This window comes from Onychostoma macrolepis, chromosome 15 (assembly GCF_012432095.1).
Source record: "Onychostoma macrolepis isolate SWU-2019 chromosome 15, ASM1243209v1, whole genome shotgun sequence".
Classification (NCBI taxonomy): domain Eukaryota; kingdom Metazoa; phylum Chordata; class Actinopteri; order Cypriniformes; family Cyprinidae; genus Onychostoma; species Onychostoma macrolepis.
In genome coordinates, this window is record NC_081169.1 from 20,310,774 (window position 1) to 20,334,192 (window position 23,419).

General features: G+C 37.6%; 2 protein-coding genes across 12 annotated transcripts in view; one reads left to right on the forward strand and one right to left on the reverse strand.

Annotated features, from left to right (window-relative positions):
* Positions 1-23,419, reverse strand: part of nf1a (neurofibromin 1a) — a 70,170-nt gene that overhangs the window by 25,443 nt on the left and 21,308 nt on the right. For 8 of the 11 annotated variants that reach the window (XR_009266086.1, XM_058744863.1, XM_058744861.1 and 5 more), the window contains exons 21-35: positions 21,674-21,813; positions 21,394-21,516; positions 19,258-19,341; positions 19,031-19,147; positions 18,769-18,950; positions 18,473-18,684; positions 17,774-17,935; positions 17,582-17,685; positions 16,737-16,872; positions 14,495-14,557; positions 12,572-12,730; positions 12,310-12,407; positions 11,786-11,932; positions 11,489-11,635; positions 11,197-11,307 (exon numbers count right to left, since the gene is read on the reverse strand). Coding sequence is in view for 10 of the 11 variants with exons in the window: in XM_058744863.1 (XP_058600846.1) it covers positions 11,197-11,307; positions 11,489-11,635; positions 11,786-11,932; positions 12,310-12,407; positions 12,572-12,730; positions 14,495-14,557; positions 16,737-16,872; positions 17,582-17,685; positions 17,774-17,935; positions 18,473-18,684; positions 18,769-18,950; positions 19,031-19,147; positions 19,258-19,341; positions 21,394-21,516; positions 21,674-21,813 (1,985 nt within the window). In the remaining variant the exon portion in view is untranslated. Of the gene's footprint in view, positions 1-11,196; positions 11,308-11,488; positions 11,636-11,785; positions 11,933-12,309; positions 12,408-12,571; positions 12,731-13,589; positions 13,631-14,494; positions 14,558-16,736; positions 16,873-17,581; positions 17,686-17,773; positions 17,936-18,472; positions 18,685-18,768; positions 18,951-19,030; positions 19,148-19,257; positions 19,342-21,393; positions 21,517-21,673; positions 21,814-23,419 lie in introns of those variants that run through there. The other 3 variants (XM_058744865.1, XM_058744859.1, XM_058744864.1) reach the window with 2 other exon arrangements.
* Positions 328-4,897, forward strand: omgb (oligodendrocyte myelin glycoprotein b). Its single transcript, XM_058744872.1, has 2 exons — positions 328-2,105; positions 3,270-4,897. Exons 1-2 carry the CDS (start codon positions 2,092-2,094, stop codon positions 4,447-4,449), a joined length of 1,194 nt encoding a protein of 397 aa, XP_058600855.1. The 5' UTR covers positions 328-2,091; the 3' UTR covers positions 4,450-4,897.

The window sequence follows — 23,419 nt, forward strand, 5'->3', positions numbered from 1 at the left end:
GTATGCTAATATTTTTGCTTATAAGCACCTTAAGATTTTTAGAGATTCATCAACAGTTCATCTAATCTCTGATGCTAATTATTAATCATATGAATCTGTTTTATTCCACAAATTACAAAAATAAATAAATTATATATATATATATATATATATATATATATATATATATATATATATATATATATATATATATATATATATATATATATATATATATATATATATATATATATATATATATATATATTCATATGATTATATTTATTTATTTATTTATCCAGTAATACGCACTGGATGATGATTGAGTGGAAAGATGCTGTCTAAACACTTCCAGACTTCTAGAAGAAAAATGAAGCGATTCAAGAACCTTTAACTGAACCGAATATCATGAAAATCATTCCACAACCGGTTCTCGGTTTCCAACACTAACACACTCTGTGCCTAGGGATCAACACACCTGAAGTACTACTATTGAGAAAGGTATGAAGTTAGTACAAGTAGTATACTGTGTATCTTCTGCAGAGTGATGAATGCAGGGTCTGTGCACCGCCTTCAGCAGAAGTGAGAGGGGAAATGTCATAGCTGAGTCAAACTGGGAAACAGACAACAAGGCTATTTTCTGCCTTTTGATTTATTTTCAAGAAGAGTCACTTCATCAGTTGGTATTCAGCCAGAGTTCAGTGGTTACTTGAGCCATTACCTTTAAACTACTAGTTTGTGGGATGCCAACAACAACGACAACATTTTTATTATTATCCAATTGAGACACCACACTATGGTAAAGCTATAGTACTTTTTGTTAGGGTTATAAGGTTTTAATTTCCTGACAGCATTCAGTTCTTATTGGTACTATTTACTGCTGCAGGTTTTCTGATTCAATAGCTCAAACACTCACAAAACTTCACTGTGCTGCTATGCAGGTGTTCACACATTTGATTGGTGTTGCTATGCTGCTTTGCTCCACTGCTACATTCACACCTCATTGGTGCTCTTAAAATGTGCAACTGAACTTTCAGAACACTAGGGGGAAACAGGTGGGAGCCAAATGGAGCATGACAGACCACTGTAACCCAGACCATCCCATATTTATATCTATAGATGTATAGCTACATAGATATAAACATTAATACATCTTGCCAAACAGAATGGAGTTCATACAATATACTCTAAACTAAAAAACTAAAGGGGGTACATCAACAAGATGAATGAAATGAATCTGAGAATAGAGACGAATACTGAAATCCTCAAGAATGAAATTAAAGAGCGCATCAACAAAAACAGCTGTCCCTTAAATGAGGACATGGCCGTAGAGGCACATTAAACCACGTCGCCCTGTCTTCTGCATTTAGCTGCGTCACACACAGATTAATTCAGCACCTAACGGTACAGTCGCAATGGAGCCTGGGTTCATTTATCAAAGCATCGAGCTGTGAGAGTAATGGGATTTCTAAATATGGCATGTACACAGACAATGACATGTTACAGAAGAACAAAAAGTGAGAGAGAGAGATTGAGAGAGAAAAATCAGGGAGATGATTTGGTGGCGTGTGCAGATCCGGAATATAAAACACTGAAGTCAGCATCCACCCCCACCCCCCACCTCCTCCTCCTCCTCATCAGCAGCAGTATGGGTTGACTCTGTGCTGCATTTTGCCACCTCCCCCTCCCACCATTCGATGATCCTTCATCTCCCTCCTTTGGTCCCTCCTTTCTCTCAGTTTCTACCTCCTCTCACAGACATCCCTGAAGTAAGTGGTCAGCCAGCAGCAGCGGAGGCTATCCAGGGGTGCAAACGCTCTGTATGACCATGCCTGGACAAATGGAAAGGCAGGGAAACGGCTAAGAGAGACTCTAAACCAAAGTAACTCTCGGCTGCCAATGAGAGGAAAAGGAGGGGGTGGGTAGAAGAGGGTGAGCAAGAGCGAAAGCGGACAGGAGTATGAGACAGTGAAGACGAAACGTGGACCCTGCTGTCATACAAGACTGGGAAAACATAAGACACCAAGCAATCAAAATCACCTTCTGCTGCTCTAGATAAAAGGGGGAACAGGAAAGAGAGGTCAGAACGGACAACGACATGTTCACAAAGTAATGGAAGGGATCAGGTAAGCAATATATGACATTCAGACAAGAATTAGGAGTGTTAGGCTTACCAAATATGCTCAACCATAAAATGCAGAGATGTTAGGTCAGAGTGAGTCCGCAGTAGAGCATTTTTATTTTAAAAACAGGGACACCTCCATCAGAGCACAAGACACTTTCCCCCACAGAAATTTCTGGCATGTGCACACACTTTTTTTTTTTTTCCTAATGGTAACATTAGGTTTTTAGACTACTGGCAAGCATTGAACTTGAGATGGACTTACTAACGGATTTACTGAAGTAATGATTCAGGCTTTAATGTCATGTTCAATATTTCCTGCATACTGACGTAGCAACCCAGAACACATGTAACTTCCCAGAACCGAGCATGGCATGATGTGCACATGCATAGAGGTACTGTGCAACGCTGTCCCCAACTGCCCTACAAATGAGGGGGTGGGGGTTCAGGATGTAGCCACTGCTACCAAGGCTAAATGCTAAGATATCAGTGCTGCAGCATGGCAGGGTAGCTCTTGGCAGAGGCTCAAGCTATTAGCACAGACCCACTGAGAGAGAGAACTGAGTGGCTCTGTATGGGTGGTGAAAGTGAGACCTGTTGTTAAGAGTGCAATGGACAGAGATGTCTGTACTTTGTTGATGCGTTATACCAGGTGAATAAGGACACATTAAGCCATGAGTCTTTGAAAAGTGCTGCTTAATACCCAATAAATAAGGTGTAATGGGCATGTCATCCAAAAGCAGGGGTGGTCTTTCTCCTAAAGAGTTCAAATGATTGCATGCTACATCTCCTGAGAACCTTTATAGGACCTAGATATAAAGTGTTGAGGATACTGAGGTTCTCATTCTTAAAAACTGAAGTTGATTTGGTCTGTAAAGAACAAATGAGACTATGGTTGACAGAAACAACAGAACAATGCTTAGTAGGTGTACACTGCAAAATGGTAAATGAGAGTCACGTTTAAGATCTGTAAAAACTTCCTGGAAGATGAACCGACTTGTTTTTTAGTCACTAGTAGAAGGGCTGAGTCTCAACTCCTACTGGGAGACCAACCCTTTCCACTAATCTCCAGCTTTGGTTTATCTTGTTAGCTTGGATTCCAATTAATTTGCCTTGAATAAAAGCAAAACCTAAAGAACAAGTTTGTAACAAGCTTTCCTTTTTACAGGACAGCCCACACCACACCTGCCTCCATGCCGACTAACTTGCTGCTCCTGCTTCTGTTCGGGGTGCGTGTGCTGGCCATTTGCCCACCAATGTGCACCTGTAGCAGAGGCCATAGAGCTGTGGACTGCTCTGCACGAGGGTTGGCTATACTTCCTGACAGCCTGCAGCACAACATTCATTTCCTCAACTTGTCACATAACCGACTCCAAGATCTCGATGGACTCCTCAACCATTTTGACCACTTAAGAACTCTGGACATCTCATATAACCATCTACACCACCTTCCTGTTGGTCTGCCAAGAGCACTTTGGGATATACGCGTCTCTGGAAACTACATCCGTCAACTGGAGAAGAACGATACGGCCTACCACTGGAACCTTCAGAATTTGGACTTGTCACACAACTTGCTGGAACGAGTGGTCTTAATTAACAACACGTTGTCCAATCTCCAATCTCTCAACCTTAGTCATAACAAATTCTGGACTGTCCCGACAAACATGCCCTACAATTTGGAGATGGTGGACCTCTCTCACAACTACTTGCTCCAGATCTTGCCTGGCTCACTGGATCGCCTTCCCAAACTGACGAGATTCTACCTGCATGCTAATCGTTTTACCTCGTTGAGCGATGGTGTCTTCAGTCAACTGGATGGACTGCAGCTCCTCACACTTGGAGACAACCCTTGGGCTTGTGAGGATGAGGAGAATATAAACCATCTGCTGACCTGGATGCAACAGACCCCTGCAAAGATCTCGGGCTGTCCCTGCTACACAAGGCCCACATGTGGAGAAGCCCACCTGGCCACTAGGAGAACCTGGCACTCAGCCGCATTCACAGAGCCGCCGCTGGGTTCCGATTCTCGTCATCCTGGCCATCGAGCACCAATGCAGGTAGTTACTTCTGGGTACCTGTCCAAGTCAGCCCAATTGAATGTGGGTCAATATCCAAGCGCTGTTAATACCTCTGGGCCAGGCGAGCAGGTATTGATTGTGGGTGGGGCATTTCTCACATCAACTCCACATAGCCTGTCCACACAATCAAGCACAACAATCCGAACACGTAGCACCAAGAAGGTCCTTCCCGGCAGAGCTCGCAGCACAAGCCATCAAATCCACATATGCAGCTTTGAAACCACCATTTTGAGCCTTTTATGTACAGTTGTCATCCTCAGTGCTTGGTGATTCAGCATAACATCTCTTGAACTAGACCTGCTGCCTTGAGTCTGGAAAACAAAACAAAAAAAATCCACAAAGAATGCAAAACAAGAGACTTACCTCTTAGGTTTCCATTTTGACATTGATCTGGCTACCTTCTTGAGCATTTTTCAACATATGCAATCTCTGCCTGCTTCCAATAAACTTACCGCCTTCTACATAATGTGACTGAGTACTGTATGGCTTACACATACCAACATCTAGACATGTGTACAAGTACACTACAATTAGCAGTTTCTTAATGTGGAAAATTGAATGTTTTTTCCAGTGTAATGCTTGAGCATTGACAGATTTGTGCATTTCATTGTTTATATTATGTATTAAACAAAACACTTAAAGTGTAAAGCTGATGTGTTCTATGAGTACAGACATGCTGCCTTTAACTATTGAAATAAGAATAAAACTGGAAAACTCATGGTGTTTTATTACAACTACATAAAGTCAACAGGCCCTGCAGCGAGACTGGAAAATGCCAAATGCTTAAACACAGCAAAGCAGACCTGATAGTCCACATCAAGAGAGGTTTACTCTAAATGGAACTTGTGGTTTCCACGGATATCCGAACGGATATTTCTTTGTTAAGCTGCTTTTGAACAATGTGTCTACAAATATGTCATATTAAGATCACTGACTACTTAGCAAACTTTATAAACTGATGTCTTCATGATATTAACCAAATAATAAAGTTGTAACTAGGGATGCACCGAAATGAAAATTCTTGGCCGAAACCGAAAACCGAAAAAGAGGAAACCAAGGCCGAAAACCGAAACACCGAAAGAAATTATGCCAATTATTAGTACCATTGCATTTATGGCCATGACTGTGTACTAACTTTACTAAAATCAAGGCATTGCAATTGCATAAATTAATATTAAAGTTTCAAAGAATAAATCAATTACAAATTATGCAAATATTTATTTAGCACATTGCAACAATGCACAGTATAAAATAAAATTAAAACTAAAATGTTTAACTTGACCCCACTCATGTGTACATTAAATAATAATGTACAGGCCTACTGGCCTGCTGAAAGGTTGTAAAATTAAATGTTCTCTCATAAAAACAAAGTGCATTTAGGTCAAGTGCATTTTAAATTTTTCTCTGTAGGACTACTACAAGAAAGTGCATTCAGAACAAGTGCAACTGCTTAAAGATACAGTAATATTTTCTCTGTAGGCCTTCAACATAATAGTGTATCAAAACAAAGACTGCCGTAGCCCATATGTTAACTTTTGTGTATGTTTATGCCCTTTGCCTTGACACCATCACTGGGAAACTTCCTTGCCTTTTCAAAAACGTCCGCCACAGACGGAGTGGGCGTGCTCGGAGGCGTTTTCCATTTCTGTGCCGCGTTCCTCTCATATTCAGCGTAGCGATCGGGATGTTTTGCATGCGATAGTCATGCACATCTCGTCAGTAAAGCCAGTTCCGTGATTAGCGCTAAATCTCCATCACCTGTTTTCAAATGGAGCGGCATTTAATACACAGAGCCGTAGTTCACTGACAAACTACGCAATTCGCGCTCAGAATCGCAGATGAATCGCCTGCGATATTGAACGCGATATTGCGTAGCTTGTCAGTGAACTACGGCTCTGTGTATTAAATGCCGCTCCATCTGAAAACATCCGACCACACCGCAGACATGTTGCTTCAGACAAGCACGTGCAGGTCACGGTTTCTGTTTGCGTCATCACAACATTTCGGCTGTATTGTTTCGGTGATAAAAGTCTTTCGGCCGAAAACCGAAAATGCACTTTTGGGCCATTTTCGGTGGCCGAATATTCGGTGCATCCCTAGTTGTAACAATGAGAGAGACGTAAAAACTAGTCCAGAGCTTTGTATTTTAACAGAATTAATAAACAACAACAACAGAACACTATTTATTGGTTTTCAAAAACTTTGAGTATGATCATTTACCTGATATGCAAGCTTGTTCTCATCATTATTCACTTTGACAAATAGCCCAGTTTAGTGACCAACATATAACCACCCGATACCTCTTACAACTGCTGTAAAGCTTTATACCTGCTCAAAGTCTCATGGCAGATGTAATAAACTATAAAAAGTTCACTAGTTTTCCCTGATTAAATAGAAATTATACTGATGAATCAACAAATTGACGTAACAGACATTTCCATCAAGTCCTATTAATTAAATAAATACAAATAATAATAATTAAAATTTAATTGGGTTGTAAATGTAAAAAAAAGAAAAGAAAAAATGTTCACCTGACAATTTATGTTCCCTAATATTCTACTACAAAAGTCTAACAGATGTCAAGTGTTATATCAGTGCCTGTATGTTGCATCAATTAAAGGGATAGTTCGCCCAAAACGAAAACTGTCACCATTTACCCCTCCCTGTTCCAAACTTGTCTGACTGTGTTGAACACAAAGGAAGATATTTTGATAAAACTTTTAAGAGTTTTTTTGTCTAGACAATGAGGTCCAATGTTCTTCAAAATATATTTTTGTGTTCAACAGATTTGGAATAACTACTAATAAAGTTAGTAAACAACAAAATTATTTTCCTTTCTGGGTGAACTATACTTTTAAGAAGTAGAAACAAAAAAATAAATGCATTTGCACAAAAAAAAAAAAAAAAAAAAAAAAAACCACACCTCCATGGCTCCACCTCTTGAAAGGGTGTTGGTTTTAATGTGTAATACTCAAATAAAAGATAACACTACCTCTGGCATTCACACTGACATCCTCCCAGAGAATCGAACGGACGCAGAGAGCAATCATCCAAACGGTAAATATGACTATTTTATACTTTTATACAAAAGTATACAATTATAAAATGATTAGTGCTGTCAATCGATTTAAAGCGAATTAAAATTGCACATTTTTTCTGAGCTAACCGCGATTAAATCCCACCTAACAAAGTTTTTAAATACTTTTATATTGCAATACATTTACATTCAATCTTCAAAATACTGTATAAACAACAAGGACATTATATTTTTTAATAATTGTTTAATGGCATCTTTTTTATGACTGAAGGCCAGTATGAATGATACCAATACTACTGATGTCTCTATAAAATAGTTTTCCCCCTAATATTTGAACATTGATTACAGCCATTCAACATTATCGTATAATTGAGATATCAATTTTAACATTTATTAGACTTTATAAAATATTTACATTTACATTACATTTACAATAACTTCTAATTTAAGTGAACTGAAAAATCTTCACATAAACCCATTATAATTTGTGTCACATTTACCTGTGCCCTTCAGCAGAAATATACAGAAAGTAAAATTGAAGTTATCAAACACTAAATTCTAAATTAAAAATAGATGAAACCTTAAAGCTATAAAAGTTTTTGATTTCCTCCTTTTTCTTTTTCCCTTTGAGTAACAAACATTACAGAAGCCGGGTTATTAGGTTGTTTTGGCTGCTATTTCTTTAAGATCTGCCGCTGCTAAACGTAACAGATCTGACACGCATCGTATTTTCTCTCAAATCGCTCTAATCTCAAATCGCTCAAATCTAATCTACCTTTTCTGACTCACTTCAAGTCTTAATGTCTCTACTAATGAACCGACAAGTTGAATCGAGGGTGTTAGATGAGGGAGACAATGATGGGCTGCTCCAGGACAGTTTTGAAAACCATTTCAGAGGCATGTTCTTAACCCCTTAACTGTCACTCACATACTTAGACATTATAGTGCACTATCCAAACTTAAACTTTTATAATTCATGAACGAAAACATTTTGTAAGATGATTTTAATGTACCAATTCCATGGTAATGCAATGTCTGATTTTAAAATGGGTTTCAAAAGGATGAATTTTGAGATTTTAAGTTTTCAATTGATATATAATTTCTTATGATTTCTAAAGCGTGATAGAGAAAAAGGCAACTAAGAAGACTGTCTGTGACAAAGGTCAGAACTCCTGTTATGATGTAGATTTTTCAGGTGCACTCGTGTCATAAATTAATCTATTAATTTTCCTACATAATTTAACAAAAAAAAGTGGTAAAATATCTCTTTAGGAGTCTTAGACCTTTCCAGCGATATATGGTTTGTCATGATTAGATTAGGATTTAATTGTAAAATAGTGAAGTAAACTTAGGCGTCCCACAGAGGGGACGGGTGACAGTTAAGAGGTTAAATGCAACTCATATATAATATACAGTACTACATGCATGCACAGTTTTAAGGCAGCTTTAATCGCTTTTTTGGTAACTTCATGATTTAACTGACCACGACATTGCATGGATGTAGTTTCATTCGGCTTTGATATGAAAAGATACATGGTACAACATGCGCCAATGCCTTTGTGTGTGCAACTGAAGAGCATGTGCTACGAGCACAGAACCGTTTCCACACTCGTTTGACTCGCACCTGGTCGCTGACGCAAAGTTGGAGCGTGCATCTGAAACCCTCCCGTTTGATGTGGACCTAAAGCCGTTCTGCGACTGAATAAATGCACATCTTGCCAAGAAAAAAAAGAGACCTGAGCAGCAGTTGTGAGTGGGGTGGCCAACTCTAGCTCCGCCCCTGCGTTAAATATTTTTAATGCGTTAAACTGAAAAAAATTATCACCTGCGTTACCGCACTAATTTTGACAGCACTAAAAATGCTTTCGTTATGTAAATTGAATACAAGTTAATATTGTCATGCCGAAAGTTTCAAACTGTAGAATAATATTGGTTAATTTGGGATGTGTCATATGACTTAAAAAACATTTACAAATTAAAAGGAAGTGGACCATTATAATTTTATATTTGTTGTTTGCTAAACAGTGAAAGACGCGAGTATGGCTTCCAAAACTCAAATCCTACTACTACTAGTAGCTGTAATAATAACAAATATCAGCACGTCAGGCACCACTAGCACCACTAGCACCACTAACCTGCCGAGCAACTTGAGCACACCAAGCAACAACATCAGCACACCGAGCACAACAAGCATCATGGGCACAACAAGCAACACGAGCACACCAAGCAACACGAACACACCAAGCATCATGGGCACAACAAGCAACACGAGCACACCAAGCATCATTGGCACAACAAGCAACACGAGCACACCAAGCAACACGAACACACCAAGCATCATGGGCACAACAAGCAACACGAGCACACCAAGCAACACGAACACACCAAGCATCATGGGCACAACAAGCAACACGAGCACACCAAGCAACACGAACACACCAAGCATCATGGGCACAACAAGCAACACGAGCACACCAAGCAACACGAACACACCAAGCATCATGGGCACAACAAGCAACACGAGCACACCAAGCAACACGAACACACCAAGCATCATGGGCACAACAAGCAACACGAGCACACCAAGCAACACGAACACACCAAGCATCATGGGCACAACAAGCAACACGAGCACACCAAGCAACACGAACACACCAAGCATCATGGGCACAACAAGCAACACGAGCACACCAAGCAACACGAACACACCAAGCATCATGGGCACAACAAGCAACACGAGCACACCAAGCAACACGAACACACCAAGCATCATTGGCACAACAAGCAACACGAGCACACCAAGCAACACGAACACACCAAGCATCATGGGCACAACAAGCAACACGAGCACACCAAGCAACACGAACACACCAAGCATCATGGGCACAAGCAACACGAGCACACCAAGCAACACGAACACACCAAGCATCATGGGCACAACAAGCAACACGAGCACACCAAGCAACACGAACACACCAAGCATCATGGGCACAACAAGCAACACGAGCACACCAAGCAACACGAACACACCAAGCATCATGGGCACAACAAGCAACACGAGCACACCAAGCAACACGAACACACCAAGCATCATGGGCACAACAAGCAACACGAGCACACCAAGCAACACGAACACACCAAGCATCATGGGCACAACAAGCAACACGAGCACACCAAGCAACACGAACACACCAAGCATCATGGGCACAACAAGCAACACGAGCACACCAAGCAACACGAACACACCAAGCATCATGGGCACAACAAGCAACACGAGCACACCAAGCAACACGAACACACCAAGCATCATGGGCACAACAAGCAACACGAGCACACCAAGCAACACGAACACACCAAGCATCATGGGCACAACAAGCAACACGAGCACACCAAGCATCATGGGCACAACAAGCAACACGAGCACACCAAGCAACACAGATATGTCCAGCATCACCACCACATCAACTACCACTGGCAAATCAGGCACCAGCACAACCACCACCGCCGCTGGAAATTCAATCACCACCAAAAAAAAACCTACTTCTGTTGCAGCATCTCTTTTACCAATGGGAATTCCTGGACTTCTGTTCTACACTACTATGGTTCTCAAAATCTTTCAGCTGATCTGATTATCATCTCACTTAGTCACAGGTACAGGGCCCTACACAAGTGCTAGCACTGTCAAATTAATTATACTTATGTTCTGATAAATACCTGATTGCTTTAAAAATCTAGAAGATATATGAAGACTTTGCCAACATTGCTAAACGACATTACACATGCATGACAGTTAAGGATGAGTGTTTGCACATATTTATCAAAAAGTGTATGTATTTGTCATTTATATTAAATATGATGTACTACAAACTTGCACATCAATAAACCAATATTCTGCAGTTATTCTGTGCATTTATGCAAATATTCCTAAAAGCTGTCTGGAGTTATACCGATATATCATGATTCCAAAATAAAGCTCCTACCTGCGAGCAATGTAATAAAAGACAGGATTTCCATTCTTTGACGTGCCAGCTTGGTAAAAGATGTTGAGCGTCTTTAAAGCTTTAAACTCCTCCTTCTCATGGACTTGATGCCTTAAAAAAAAAAAAAAAAAGCAGAATATAAATTAGGGCTGCTGATTCAATTAAAAAAAAAAAAATTATATATATATGCGCTTTTGAATAGTTTAATTAGCTTTGCATTTTCACAACTATTTGTACTATTACGATTTCTTAGTTAAATCTATAGAGAATATAAAAAAGCAAGAACAGTGACCTTGTCATGAATTCTTCAAACTTTGAGCTGGTGAGGTTGAGGCTGGACCAGTGTGTGTCAGCTACCGGCTTATGTTCAGGGGGGCCCAGGTAGGCCAGGAGGGTGGCCATCTTGTCAAATGGTCTGCGGCCCACTGCCTTGTGGTCCCTATGGTAAAAGTTTAATTAACATTAGTTAAAATCATGTCTATATATTCCCGAAAACACTAAGTTGATAGTAGAGACCATTGGTGTCAATAGTCAATTTAGTCACACAATACTTTTGAAACACTACCCTGACCTCCTTTGCTACTTTTACCTGTTGCTGGACAAGTATTGGCCAATTCTTTCTTGGTTGTTCCATAACAGACGATGCAGGGCAAGCACATTGCCGTCACTGATGAAAGATAGACTGTGGTTCACAGAGTCACTTGGTGGAGAATCAGATGCAATATCCAAGAAGAACCTGCCAAAATAAAAATTAGGCATTTTGAAGCCCATGGAGGAGCAGATGGGTTTAAAACACTAAAATCACAACTGTCTTGGGTCGTAGTCCATATCTTCATGTTTTAAGGACACAAATATGCTTGCATACCCCTAAAACATGGGCAAAGTTACACATTTACACAGTTACACACATTTTTATTCAAATTTTATTCAAATCAAGTGCTCTCTGAAAATACAATGAAAGTAGCATTAATGTTTCAATAATGTGACAATTTGAAGCAAGTGTCAAGTATATCATTCAAAAGGCCTTTTTCTTGCCTTCAGTGGATCCATCAAAAATCTCCACTAGAGAAACAAAAGTTCTAATGTGTGAGAATCAAACAAATACAAACATACCTTCTGGCTGCATCAAAGTTGCTTTTGACAAAATCATTAAAGGGCCGCATATGCTCTTCTTTTGTGAACAGTACATGATTAGCAATGCTCTGGAGTATCTGAAAAGAAAAGAAACATTGTAGAAATTCAAATTTTTTCTATATATAATTTTGCAGTGGGGCCGTGTTGTGGTATAAACATTTTATCTTGCCAGTTAGACAAAACACTTCACCACAGACGATGGAAATGGATGTATAATATGTATGAACATGACATTACACACCTTAGACATGAGTTTGAGGCCACGCTCGATGCGAGGTGGAGGTTTCTTGTCTAGGATGCCTGCCTCATACGGTGATACAATAGCCGGGTTAATAAAGCGCAAGAACATGGCACTTCCTACTGCACCGATACTGTTCTGTGGAAACCGCTGGCTGACCACCTGCATAAACGGATAATGAGAGGAAAGACAGTTGAGTTGGATGCATTATAGATAAACCATCTAATTATTGCCAGTATACTATTGCCATCATGATGATTTTAATTTAAAAACAACAAAACACAGAATACTAATATAAATTTTAACATTCAGGAATATTATGAAGAAAACGTGAAAGTGTGACAGAAAAGAAAGTTAACTGATAAATGTGTTTTGTTTCTTGGAAAGAAAACAGGGCTATGATACATTAAAAACTATGCAGTGTTTGCACTGAACAAACTAATGATGACGTCAGACTTGTATGATAGCAGAGATGCAAATTAATGCTGCCGAATGATTATCAACCATTAAAATACAACAAATATACATACCACACTTAAGCACAAAACAGTCTGTTACTAACCACAATAAATGTTTGCAGAACAATGTGTGGCAGTGCATACACACCCTAAAAATATTATTCATGGAAATTTGGGGTTACAATTTCCCCACACCTATAATAAATGATAATTTCTGTCTTAAATTCTTTGTAGGGGACTAAACTGTTTCTGTCTCAAGTGACTAAGTCAATCTAATGGGACTGAGATTAAAATAGGCTATGAGAAGTCTCAGTTTATGCAAACATTTTTAAGCCTACCGCTAATGAGAGCCAAAGATCCTCTTTTGCATAAACTTGCATTAAAATAAAAAAATATTAATCTTTGTAATTAACTCATTATGTGTGTATCATCTGTTTACATGTACCAATTTTATATGTAACAATTTCAAAATCTCATGTAAACACATTTACTTTTATATATTTTGATAGTAACCAGTGTTTTAATATGTAAACACATATTAATCAATCAAAAAGATGATAAAAATGCACCATGCTTATAACATCGTGATCATGCTGCAATGGTCCTAGCAAATGGCAAGAGAAAAGAAATGAGAAAAAACAAAAAGACAAAATTAAGGGTGGGAATAATTAGACATTTTACACCATTACATACATTATCAAGCATGCATATATGCACCAATGGTTTCTGAAATTGAAAACATGCACAACCATTGTTTTGAAGACGACCCATAGAGCACATGACAAGCCAGAGTAGTGCCAACATGTTCATTTTAGATCCTATTTATAGCATGCAAATCACTTCATTAAAAGTTTTCCGAGAAAGACAAGACTCTTCAAGGAGCCAAAATACAGATTCATAACGTTCTCCAATTTAAACTTAGAAGCGTTTATACACTCTCTCATAAGGTAGACCAAGTCAGTACCAGGCTCAAGGTCTGCATATTTGAGGATACACGGTCTTCATGTTAGAACAGACCTTAAACCCACGCAAAGAAACAGTCTTCTGCTTTACCGCAAGATACAGAAAAACTGAACTGATCCAAACTGCCCGCCACCACTGACCCAGTCCACAAGATGAAATATATATATATTTTTTTAAAAGAAGGGTGTTCCAAAAGCAGTACAATTATGTTTGTTTAGCTGCTCATTTTCCACACTGTTGCATTAAAAATGGAGGTGTCTTCATAAGAAAACCATAAATATTGCAAACAACACTGTTTACACAGGTGTTTCTGAACATGTTCAGGTGAAAGCCAAAATCCAAAAATATGAAAAAAAAATGTAAATCAACAAATTCATAATAAATTTTTCTTTTTTTTTTAAATCAATAAAACAAACCAAAAAACATGTTGCACTTATGGTATGAGTAAACCCAAACTAATAATAAATGGTAGCTAAAGGAAAAAATAAAATGCTAAAACACTTACGGATTTTTTGTTTTCCTTTTTTTCTTTAACAGTGGCTTTATTCAGAAGGGAGTGGCAAGTAGCCTACAGGGCAGAGATGAGCACAGAGAGGTCACAGCAGCTACACAACTGCACTCAGCACAGCCACAGTGCATACAAACACAATGAAGGAGCAGACAACACAACCACTGCCTTTCTAAGAGCTGATCTACAAACTATTTCATTCATGTTCATTTCAGTGATTAAGAAACACCGGCTGAAGCTCTCAAAGCAGAAAGTAAAGCAAAAGCAGTAAAGATGCTACAGCGGAGGAGAGAGACAGCTCTCAGCCCAAGCAAACAAAGTGTGAATATGTTAAGTGTGTAAAGATACGTTAACGCTAGCTGCAGGAAATTAAAGACCAGAACGTGTGTGTCGCATGTATGACAACACAAGTGGGCCATGCAGAAGAGAGCAGGACTTGTGTAGCAGGACTAATGGTTGCAGCTGATTTGATAGGATGAGTCATCAGTTTTTTTCAGTCTGTTTCCCCAGACTTTGTTTTAAATGTATGTATCTACTAAACGGAAACTTTTAAGAGTCCACTAGCATAGCAATGACCTCAAAGCTAACTACTGTATGTGCCACAAAACTATCATTTCAATTTTTATGGGACTTAACAAGCCGAACATCACAACCCGATCTTCGTGATTACAAACAAGACAAGAAAGGCCATGAAAGGAAACGACGAGAGAAAAAACAAAACCACATGTAATTAAGAAACAGGAAAAGAAAAGGTGTTTGTTCATTCAGATAATTATTTTAAACACAACTTTATACATCACCATCCACAAGATCACAGTCACATCAGAGATGTGAGAAAAACAGTTGGTACCTTCAAATGAAAACTTAGTACTTTTGTTTCAGTAAAAAGACAACTACATAACAACCCTCCATTTCTTTCTATGCAAGTAATAATGAAAAATAACAAAACAAATGGTTTTTGTACGCTCAAGTGGAAGTGATTTCAACTGTGGGCTGAATACATAATACAAAGTACTAACATTATATAAATGTATCAAACCCCATGTGTGTTATAAATATGGATTATTGCAGCTGGAAGAATTGTGATTCATACCTGCTTGTACATGTAACACATGTAACACAGCTTCAAGCACAATCAAAATCTTTCCTTACCAAACTGAATCTGCAATGTCTGTTGTTGCACGCAAGGAGGCAAATGATTTAGCAGATCTTCTTTGCCATTTTTAATCATTTTCTGATACATTAAACTTTAATGGGGATACCGGAAGTATGAAGGATTGTATGATATGAAAAATTAAAATCATCATCATCTCTCCTTAAACACAGTTAGTATTAACAATAAATTGTAATCGGATTTAACTGAAAATGTTTGCATATTGAATGCCACAATCCCATTTTGCCATTCAAACACAAGAAATTGTATGACAACAGTAACATTTCAAACATTCTTACATATCCCTTTTTCGAACATTATAATGGCAACATAAAAATAACATGTAATAACCATGATAACCCTATTGGAAACCATTTATGGGATGTAGATTACCATTTAAACGTGTGGGGTCAGTAAAACTTTGCTTTTATTTAACAGGGATGCATAAAATTGATCAAAAGCAATAAAGACTTTCACACTGCAAGATTTCTATTTCAAATAAACGCTGTTCAATCCTAAAAAAAAAAAAATGTTTGATGGTTTCTACAAAAAAAATTAAGCAGGACAACACAGATATTTAGAGCACCAAATCAACATGCTTAAATGATTTCTGAAGGATCACGTGACAGTGAAAACTGGAGTATTTCTTGCCATCACAGGAACAAGTTAAATTTTTAAATATATGAAAATTTAAAATAGTTATATTAAACTGCAAAAAATATTTCACAATATTATTGTTTTTACTGTATTTTTGGTCAAAGAGGCTTCTTTCATCAAAACAACAAACAAAAAAATTCTACCAACCCCAAACATCTGAAAGTATCTCAAGTGTGTATCTGAAGGAAATGGGGGCATTTAAACCGTCTGATATATTCGTACACAGACAGACAGAGGTGAGCAGTGGCGTGAGAGAGGATAAGAACAGGTTCTCTTGTTAGAAGTGACTGGAAGACTGATCAGTGGATGCCCAAGCAAGAAAGACAGCCACAATGCAGTCATTCAGAGGATGCAGTAACAGTGGTGTTAAAAAAAAAAAAGAAAAGAAAAAAAAGGAAACAGCAAACTGGCATTAGGCAGTGAGTGTACCTGATACAGACAGTGGCACACACTGCGCAGCTGTGGAGGAAACTCGTTTGAAGAGTTGATAATGGCCAGGAAGAAGCGGTCTGTGATCTGCAGCAGGTTCTTCTGGTTCTCCTCTAGGTTCTCAGATGGTTCGAGCCTAAAGAGGAGATGAGAAGTTAAACGTTTCAGCAGAATGACAATGATTAAAAACCCATCTGTACTTTGAAGAGTGTTTCAACGTACATCACAAAGAACTCCTTTAAAGGAGACCTATTATACCCCTTTTACATTCTCTAATATAAGTCTCAGATGTCCCCAGAATGTGTCTGAAGTTTCAACTAAAAATATCCCACAGATCATTTATTATATCATTTTGAAAATGCCAATTTTGAATGGAAGCAGAAACGCGCTGTTTTCAAAAAAACAAAAACATCTGTCTGGTTTTGATTATGTCTCTCACGCTGAAATCATGCGTTTTAAACCATTTTAGTTTAAACTTCTAATATATGTTTTTTTGAGCGCACACATCCAAAGTACGCACACAGAAAGCGGCTGTCACATGGCATGCAAGTACTAAACTCAGTTCTCTTTCATCTCTTATTGCGCTTAAACTGTCAAAAACACACAAGTTTACAAAAACAGTCAGTATGTCTTTGAAATTAAACAGTTACGAAAGAAATTGAATGTTTATATTAGATCTTTGTGGCAGCAGTGTAATATACAGTAAATAAATCAATAAATCCACTGCTCTCTTGTCTCCTCTGAGGCTGGGACTCTAAATAGCGTTCTGTGGCGTGCTGAGCTGAAGTAAAAGCTAGACCTGACTAAACATCATTAACAATATGAGTTTGACTAGATAAACATGCCTGGTAGGGTCTACTTCAAAACTGATTTGCTGCCACTCCGGTGTGGTAATAATTCCTCTCAACAGCGGCTCCAGAAGCTTCTGCAGATACGCAGCACCATACACCTGCAAACACAGAAAAGTCTGTTTTTAAGTGCACATACACTACTGTTCAAAAGTTAAATGTGCTATGACTGACACCATTTCACTTTACCTTAAAGCAAAAGGTCATAATCTTGCTGGCTAGGCTGTTTCCTCTGAAGAGGGTCTGCATAGAGTCGGCCAGCTCCACCTCTTTTGAGAACATGTTCCACAGCAGCTGATACAGCAGATGGCGAGAGTCGAACAGTGTCACCAACACTCTGGCCAGCTCGTCCTGAAAACCATCAGAACACTGAGCACAACAGCTCTCTAATGGCCAACAACACACCCAATGCATTACTCGCTGAACAAAACAGAGTTAAATGGATAGCATATTTTTGAGAATGCTGGGAACCAAACAATATTGGATGCCACTGATGGGTCTACTCATGGTACACAGAAGAAAGTAAGTCATACAGTTTTGGAACAACATAAGGATGATGACAAAATCGTAATTTTTGGGTGAACTATACCTTCAAAGCCTGTTCATAATGACATATGAAGAAACTGTAACATAAAATAACTACTTTCTGCGTCAAAAACAATTCACATGAAATTTTCATTATTGTGTTAAATACTTTAATATTTTTTAATGCATTTTTTAGCACCTAAATCTACCTTCAGTGTAAGAAAAAAAAAGATTATGGATAAAAAATTTTTTTTAAAGTTTGCTTTAAAACCTTTTCCTGCGTATTTTTTAAGTAGACGTTAGCTCTGGTTAATTCTTATTTTGTCAAAACTGTAAAGGTTAAACAAAGTTAATATGTCTTACCCACTGAGAGCAAGGGACCACATTGGCCAGTGCCATGGCTATGGGCAGCTCGCCCTGGTCTCCCATCATGGTGACCAGCTCAACAAGTCTCTCAAAGCGGTCTGCAAGCACAGTCTCTGCGAGTGTGTCGAACTCTGTCCCTTGCTGAAGGATCTTTGTGAGCACCTCCATGAATGTAGCTCGCGTCTGCAGGTCCTTATGGTACCCCAGACCTGCTCAAAGACATCAGAATCACTGTTTTCAGTCAAAACAACTTAATTACAATAAGAATCCATGATAATGTCAGCATTTCTCACCGATGGAGTGCATGAGGCCGCTGTCGACGTTAGCATTGAGCAGGTTAGACATGGCCAGCACGGTACAGTGCCGCAGAGATGCCAGTCGTCTGGACATCCCTCGTTTCCGCCCTGCCACCTGCTGGCCATCTTCCTCAACCTCGCTGCAGTCATTCAACAGATTCATGAACAGCGTAAAGTATCTAAAGGAGGAAGAGAAGGTATTATGGACTGAAAATGGACCTTAAAAGACAAAACAAAAGAGTTTGATAAATGATCCTACTTCAGGAAGAGCTGAGACTTGGCCTCCATGAGCTCAACGCCATCACCCTCCTCAGGCTGCAGGGGAAGACCAGCCAAAAGAGACACTACTGCCTCCATACTCGCCTGGTCCAGATCCCTGCATGACACGTTCACAAAAACACAGCATGAGAAAAGAACAAAGTGAAAGTCTTCAGGTTTGAAGCCTCTACACGTATTATAAACAGCAGGAAACTACAAAGACGATACCGGGTCAGACATTTGATGTCATCATCTGCTGCTTGATTAGAGGTTCCCATCACCCAGTCTGTGAGGTACTCCACCATTTTATTTCTAGGAAAAGCAGCAAAGTCAGTCATCTCATGACCTCACAATTCACAAACTCAATCATCATAACAAAATGGCAATTTTGTTTGTTCAGGGACCGTAACATTTTTTTAAAGAAAAGTACACTTAGCAAGGACCGCTTCAATTAAACAAAAATGACATTAAAGACATTTAAACAGTTGCAAAAGTTACAAAAATTTCACAAATACTGTTCTTTTGAATATATATATATATACAGTATAATATTTTTTTTTTTTTTTTTTTTTTGTGGGACAGGGCCTATAAAATTTGAAATTAAATTGAAATGCATATTCAGCAGAAAAATGAACTAATATTACCAACACTAAGATCCATAAAAGGTTAACAAAGTGCTGTCTGTCAATCAATTAACAAAATTAATTAATTAATCACATTTTTCTGTAATTAATCATGATTAATCGCATATTTATATTGTCAATTTCACATTGAACCTCCAAATTAATGTAGAAACAACAAAGATGGTATATTTTAAATATGTGTTTAATGGCATCTTTTTACTAAGTAGCCTATTATTAATGAAGTATTGATGCCAATATTGCTACTGGTGTCTCTTAAATTAAATTAATTTCCCTCAATTTTACCTATTAAATTATAGCCATTCAACATTACAGTATAATTGAAAGTCATTATTTTTAACATAGGCCCTGAAATATATAACAACTTTTAATTTAAGTGATTTTAAAACAACCTTCACATAAACTATCAATTGTATATGCATAAACTATACCGGTTAATTTTTATTTCAAGCTACAAAAGTTAATCAGCGACTAGAGCAGTTGTCCTTTTTTTTTGTTCTTTGATTTACATCAGTGACAGACTTCTGCAAGTTTCATTTTAAAAGAAGCGCTGTCTCTTTAAACTCTTTACGGTCATTTAAGACTTACAACGTAACTCGCCAAAAACGTGCATTTTGACAATAGCGCGTGTTTTTGTCAGCTGAAGCGCTACTGGCAGTCTGTCTGAAGCATCTCAGCGTATGTGTACAACTGAACAAGCAGCCTTTCAAACTATACGTTACTTAATTTGATAATTTTCTTCCAGTGTTTGCGCTATTTCTCGCCAGAAGTTATGACCGATAACACTGTCTTTATACTCGGTTAAACTAGAGTCGTGGATATCTCATAACTCCCTCATAAACGCTTGTCAACGCTGCAGTCTAATGATGTTGCGGTCTCCATAGATTGTTGTTGTTGCATCTCTTTCTTTTCTTTTTTGTTTGGCCCGGGCCAGTGTTGCCACCTTGTGGACAACAATTCAAGGCATATATGCGACCTGCACGTACTTTTCAGTTAAATTGCCCTGATATTAGGATTATATTATATTTAGTGCTGTCAATCGATTAATCGCATCCAAAATAAAAGTTTTGTTTACATAATATATGTGTGTGTACTGTGTATATTTATTATGTGTGTGTGTGTGTATATATATTTTATATATATATATAAAATACAAACACATGCATGTATATATTTAAGAAAAATATGTTAAGTTTATATATTAAATATATTTATATATAATATAAAATATAAATATATAAATGTATCTACATGTAAATATTTTCAAAATATGTACTGTATGTGTGTGCATTTATATACACATAATAAATATACACAGTACACATACAAATGGTGTAAACAAAAACTATTTTGGATGTGATTAATCACGATTAATCGTTTGACAGCACTAATTAAATTATATTATATTACATTATATGATATTATATTATTTATTTATTTATAATATATATATATCTCATGGTTTCAACAAAAATATTAAGCAGCTCAAACATTTTCAACATAAGCAAATAAGCATATTTACGAAAGGGTCACTCCTGAAAATTCAGCTTCACAATCATAGGAATAAATAACATAAAATATATCCTAAAAGAAATCATTTAATTTAAATTGTAATAGTATTTCGCAATATTAATGGTTTTATTGTATTTATGATCAAATAAATGCAGCCTTGGTAAGCATAAGAGACTTCTTTCTAAAACAAATTCTTTTTTTTTTTTTTTACCTGAATTTCATCTCTTGGCAGAAGGAGAGGTCGTCCCTGCGTTCCATCATCACCTCCACTAGCTGGCACAGCTTAGTTTTGATCTGAATGGCATGGACAACATTCCCTAAAACACGCACATACCTGAGAGAGGGAGCATAAAGAAAAATAAACTTCTTAATGCTCTTTTTATTAAAATGCCATGCAAATCCAGTGTTTATGCTAACAGTGTTTATGTTTATCCTAACCTCTTTTAAATTTTTTTTTAAAGAGCATAGTAAAGTGTAAATCAAAGTCTCACCTAACCAGGTTGAGCATCATGGTTTCAATGCTGGCTTGACCGAGGTGCTCTGAGCTTCCTTCAGTGTGACTGTCAAGCAGGTTCTTCATGATGGCGATGGTCTGCTCTACAAACAACGTGTTTGTGTCTGTAATGGGAACCTGAAGAAGAAATTGAGATAGAACAAAGATGCTGGCACAGAATGTGGCTGATGCCTGTGCAGAATGTGATATGAAATTAAAATACTACCACATTTACAAAAGATTCCAGTGTTTAATGTATGTTAGATCATTCTAGATTAAATAGATAAGTGGTTTTCAAACCCTGGGTCGTGACCGACTTAAAAAATGGGTCGCCAGGATGATTTAAGGAAAACGTATGTAACCAAGTTCAAGACTCAGGAAAGAAGCAACTAAATAACAAACAACAAAGCGAAAGTAACCGGCAACCACCTCAGGTCAGAATCAAATGTGTATTTGTGTTTGCGCTTTGTTTTTGCAGCGTTGTACATTGTAGCAAATCAGAGACATATCTGTTGATTTCTATAACGCAATGGCCAATCAGAGGAGTTTTAGCGAGTCAGAATCCACTCACCGCTCAGAACGAGAGTGTTCTTGTTCAGAGTTCTGGAAGCTCACGACGCGAATCCTCTGATTACAATGAAGAGATTAATTGTGCTGTGTTGACAGATTCATTGTTTATAGCGGAATTAGAGATTGCGATAAACTGAAATGAGTGAAAGCTTTTTAAGGAAGCGCACTTTCTTTGCTGTATATAGCCTATTCTCCATTCAGAATTTAAATAAAAGTTTGGTTTTTCATGCTGCTAAGAGGACCAATGTGTCATACTTGCAACAAACTTTCGGAAGGGACATCCGCATATTCTCTCGAAATCGTAATGACATTGTGATAATCATATATATATATATATATATATATTAAAAAAAAGTTTGAAAACCACTGGAATAGATCCCTAAATGCTGATGGTACAGTATTTAAAAGTGCATTGTCTAGATTGATCTGACAATGTTGGTATTCTGCCACCTTGTGTCCAAAACTATACATGACAGCTATTTGGTGAAGAATGCTTGATCAGTTGAGTAATTTGTTCTATTTGTTGCCAGAGTGTTGTATAGAAAATGAAGCATTTTTGCATTGTGGCTTCTTCATGAAAATTAGATACCGTTGAACTGAATTTACAATCATTTTCAAATATTTACTAAATATGATCAAATATTTAAATATGCCATATATAATATTTAAACATACAAAAATAACAAATGTAAATACACACTCATATACAAAAAATATAAAATATAAAACCTCAATCTGTAAAAAGCATTAATGCTCTGAAATAAATATTATATAATGATTTTATACATCATAAAATGACATTTGCTTTTTATTTGAGTGCAGTATTAACCAGATCTTTGTGAGAATGATCTTTAATGTTCTAAATTTGTTAACTTACACCTCCATATACACTGTGTGCAGAATTATTAGGCAAGTTGATATTATGGTCATATTTTTTTGCCAAGAAAATTTTACCAATTCCAAACCACATCAATCTTAATCACTACTATTGATTTTGTATTTAATCATTTCTAAGTTATATATAATTGTCCATGAAGGCTGAAAGTCAAAAACTCCTTATTTCAGGTGTGCTGAATTATTAGGCAGGTTTTCTTTTACAGATAAAATGAGCCAAAAAAGAGATTGAACTCAAAAATAATAATAATAATAATTAAATGCCCATGAGAAGGATGCA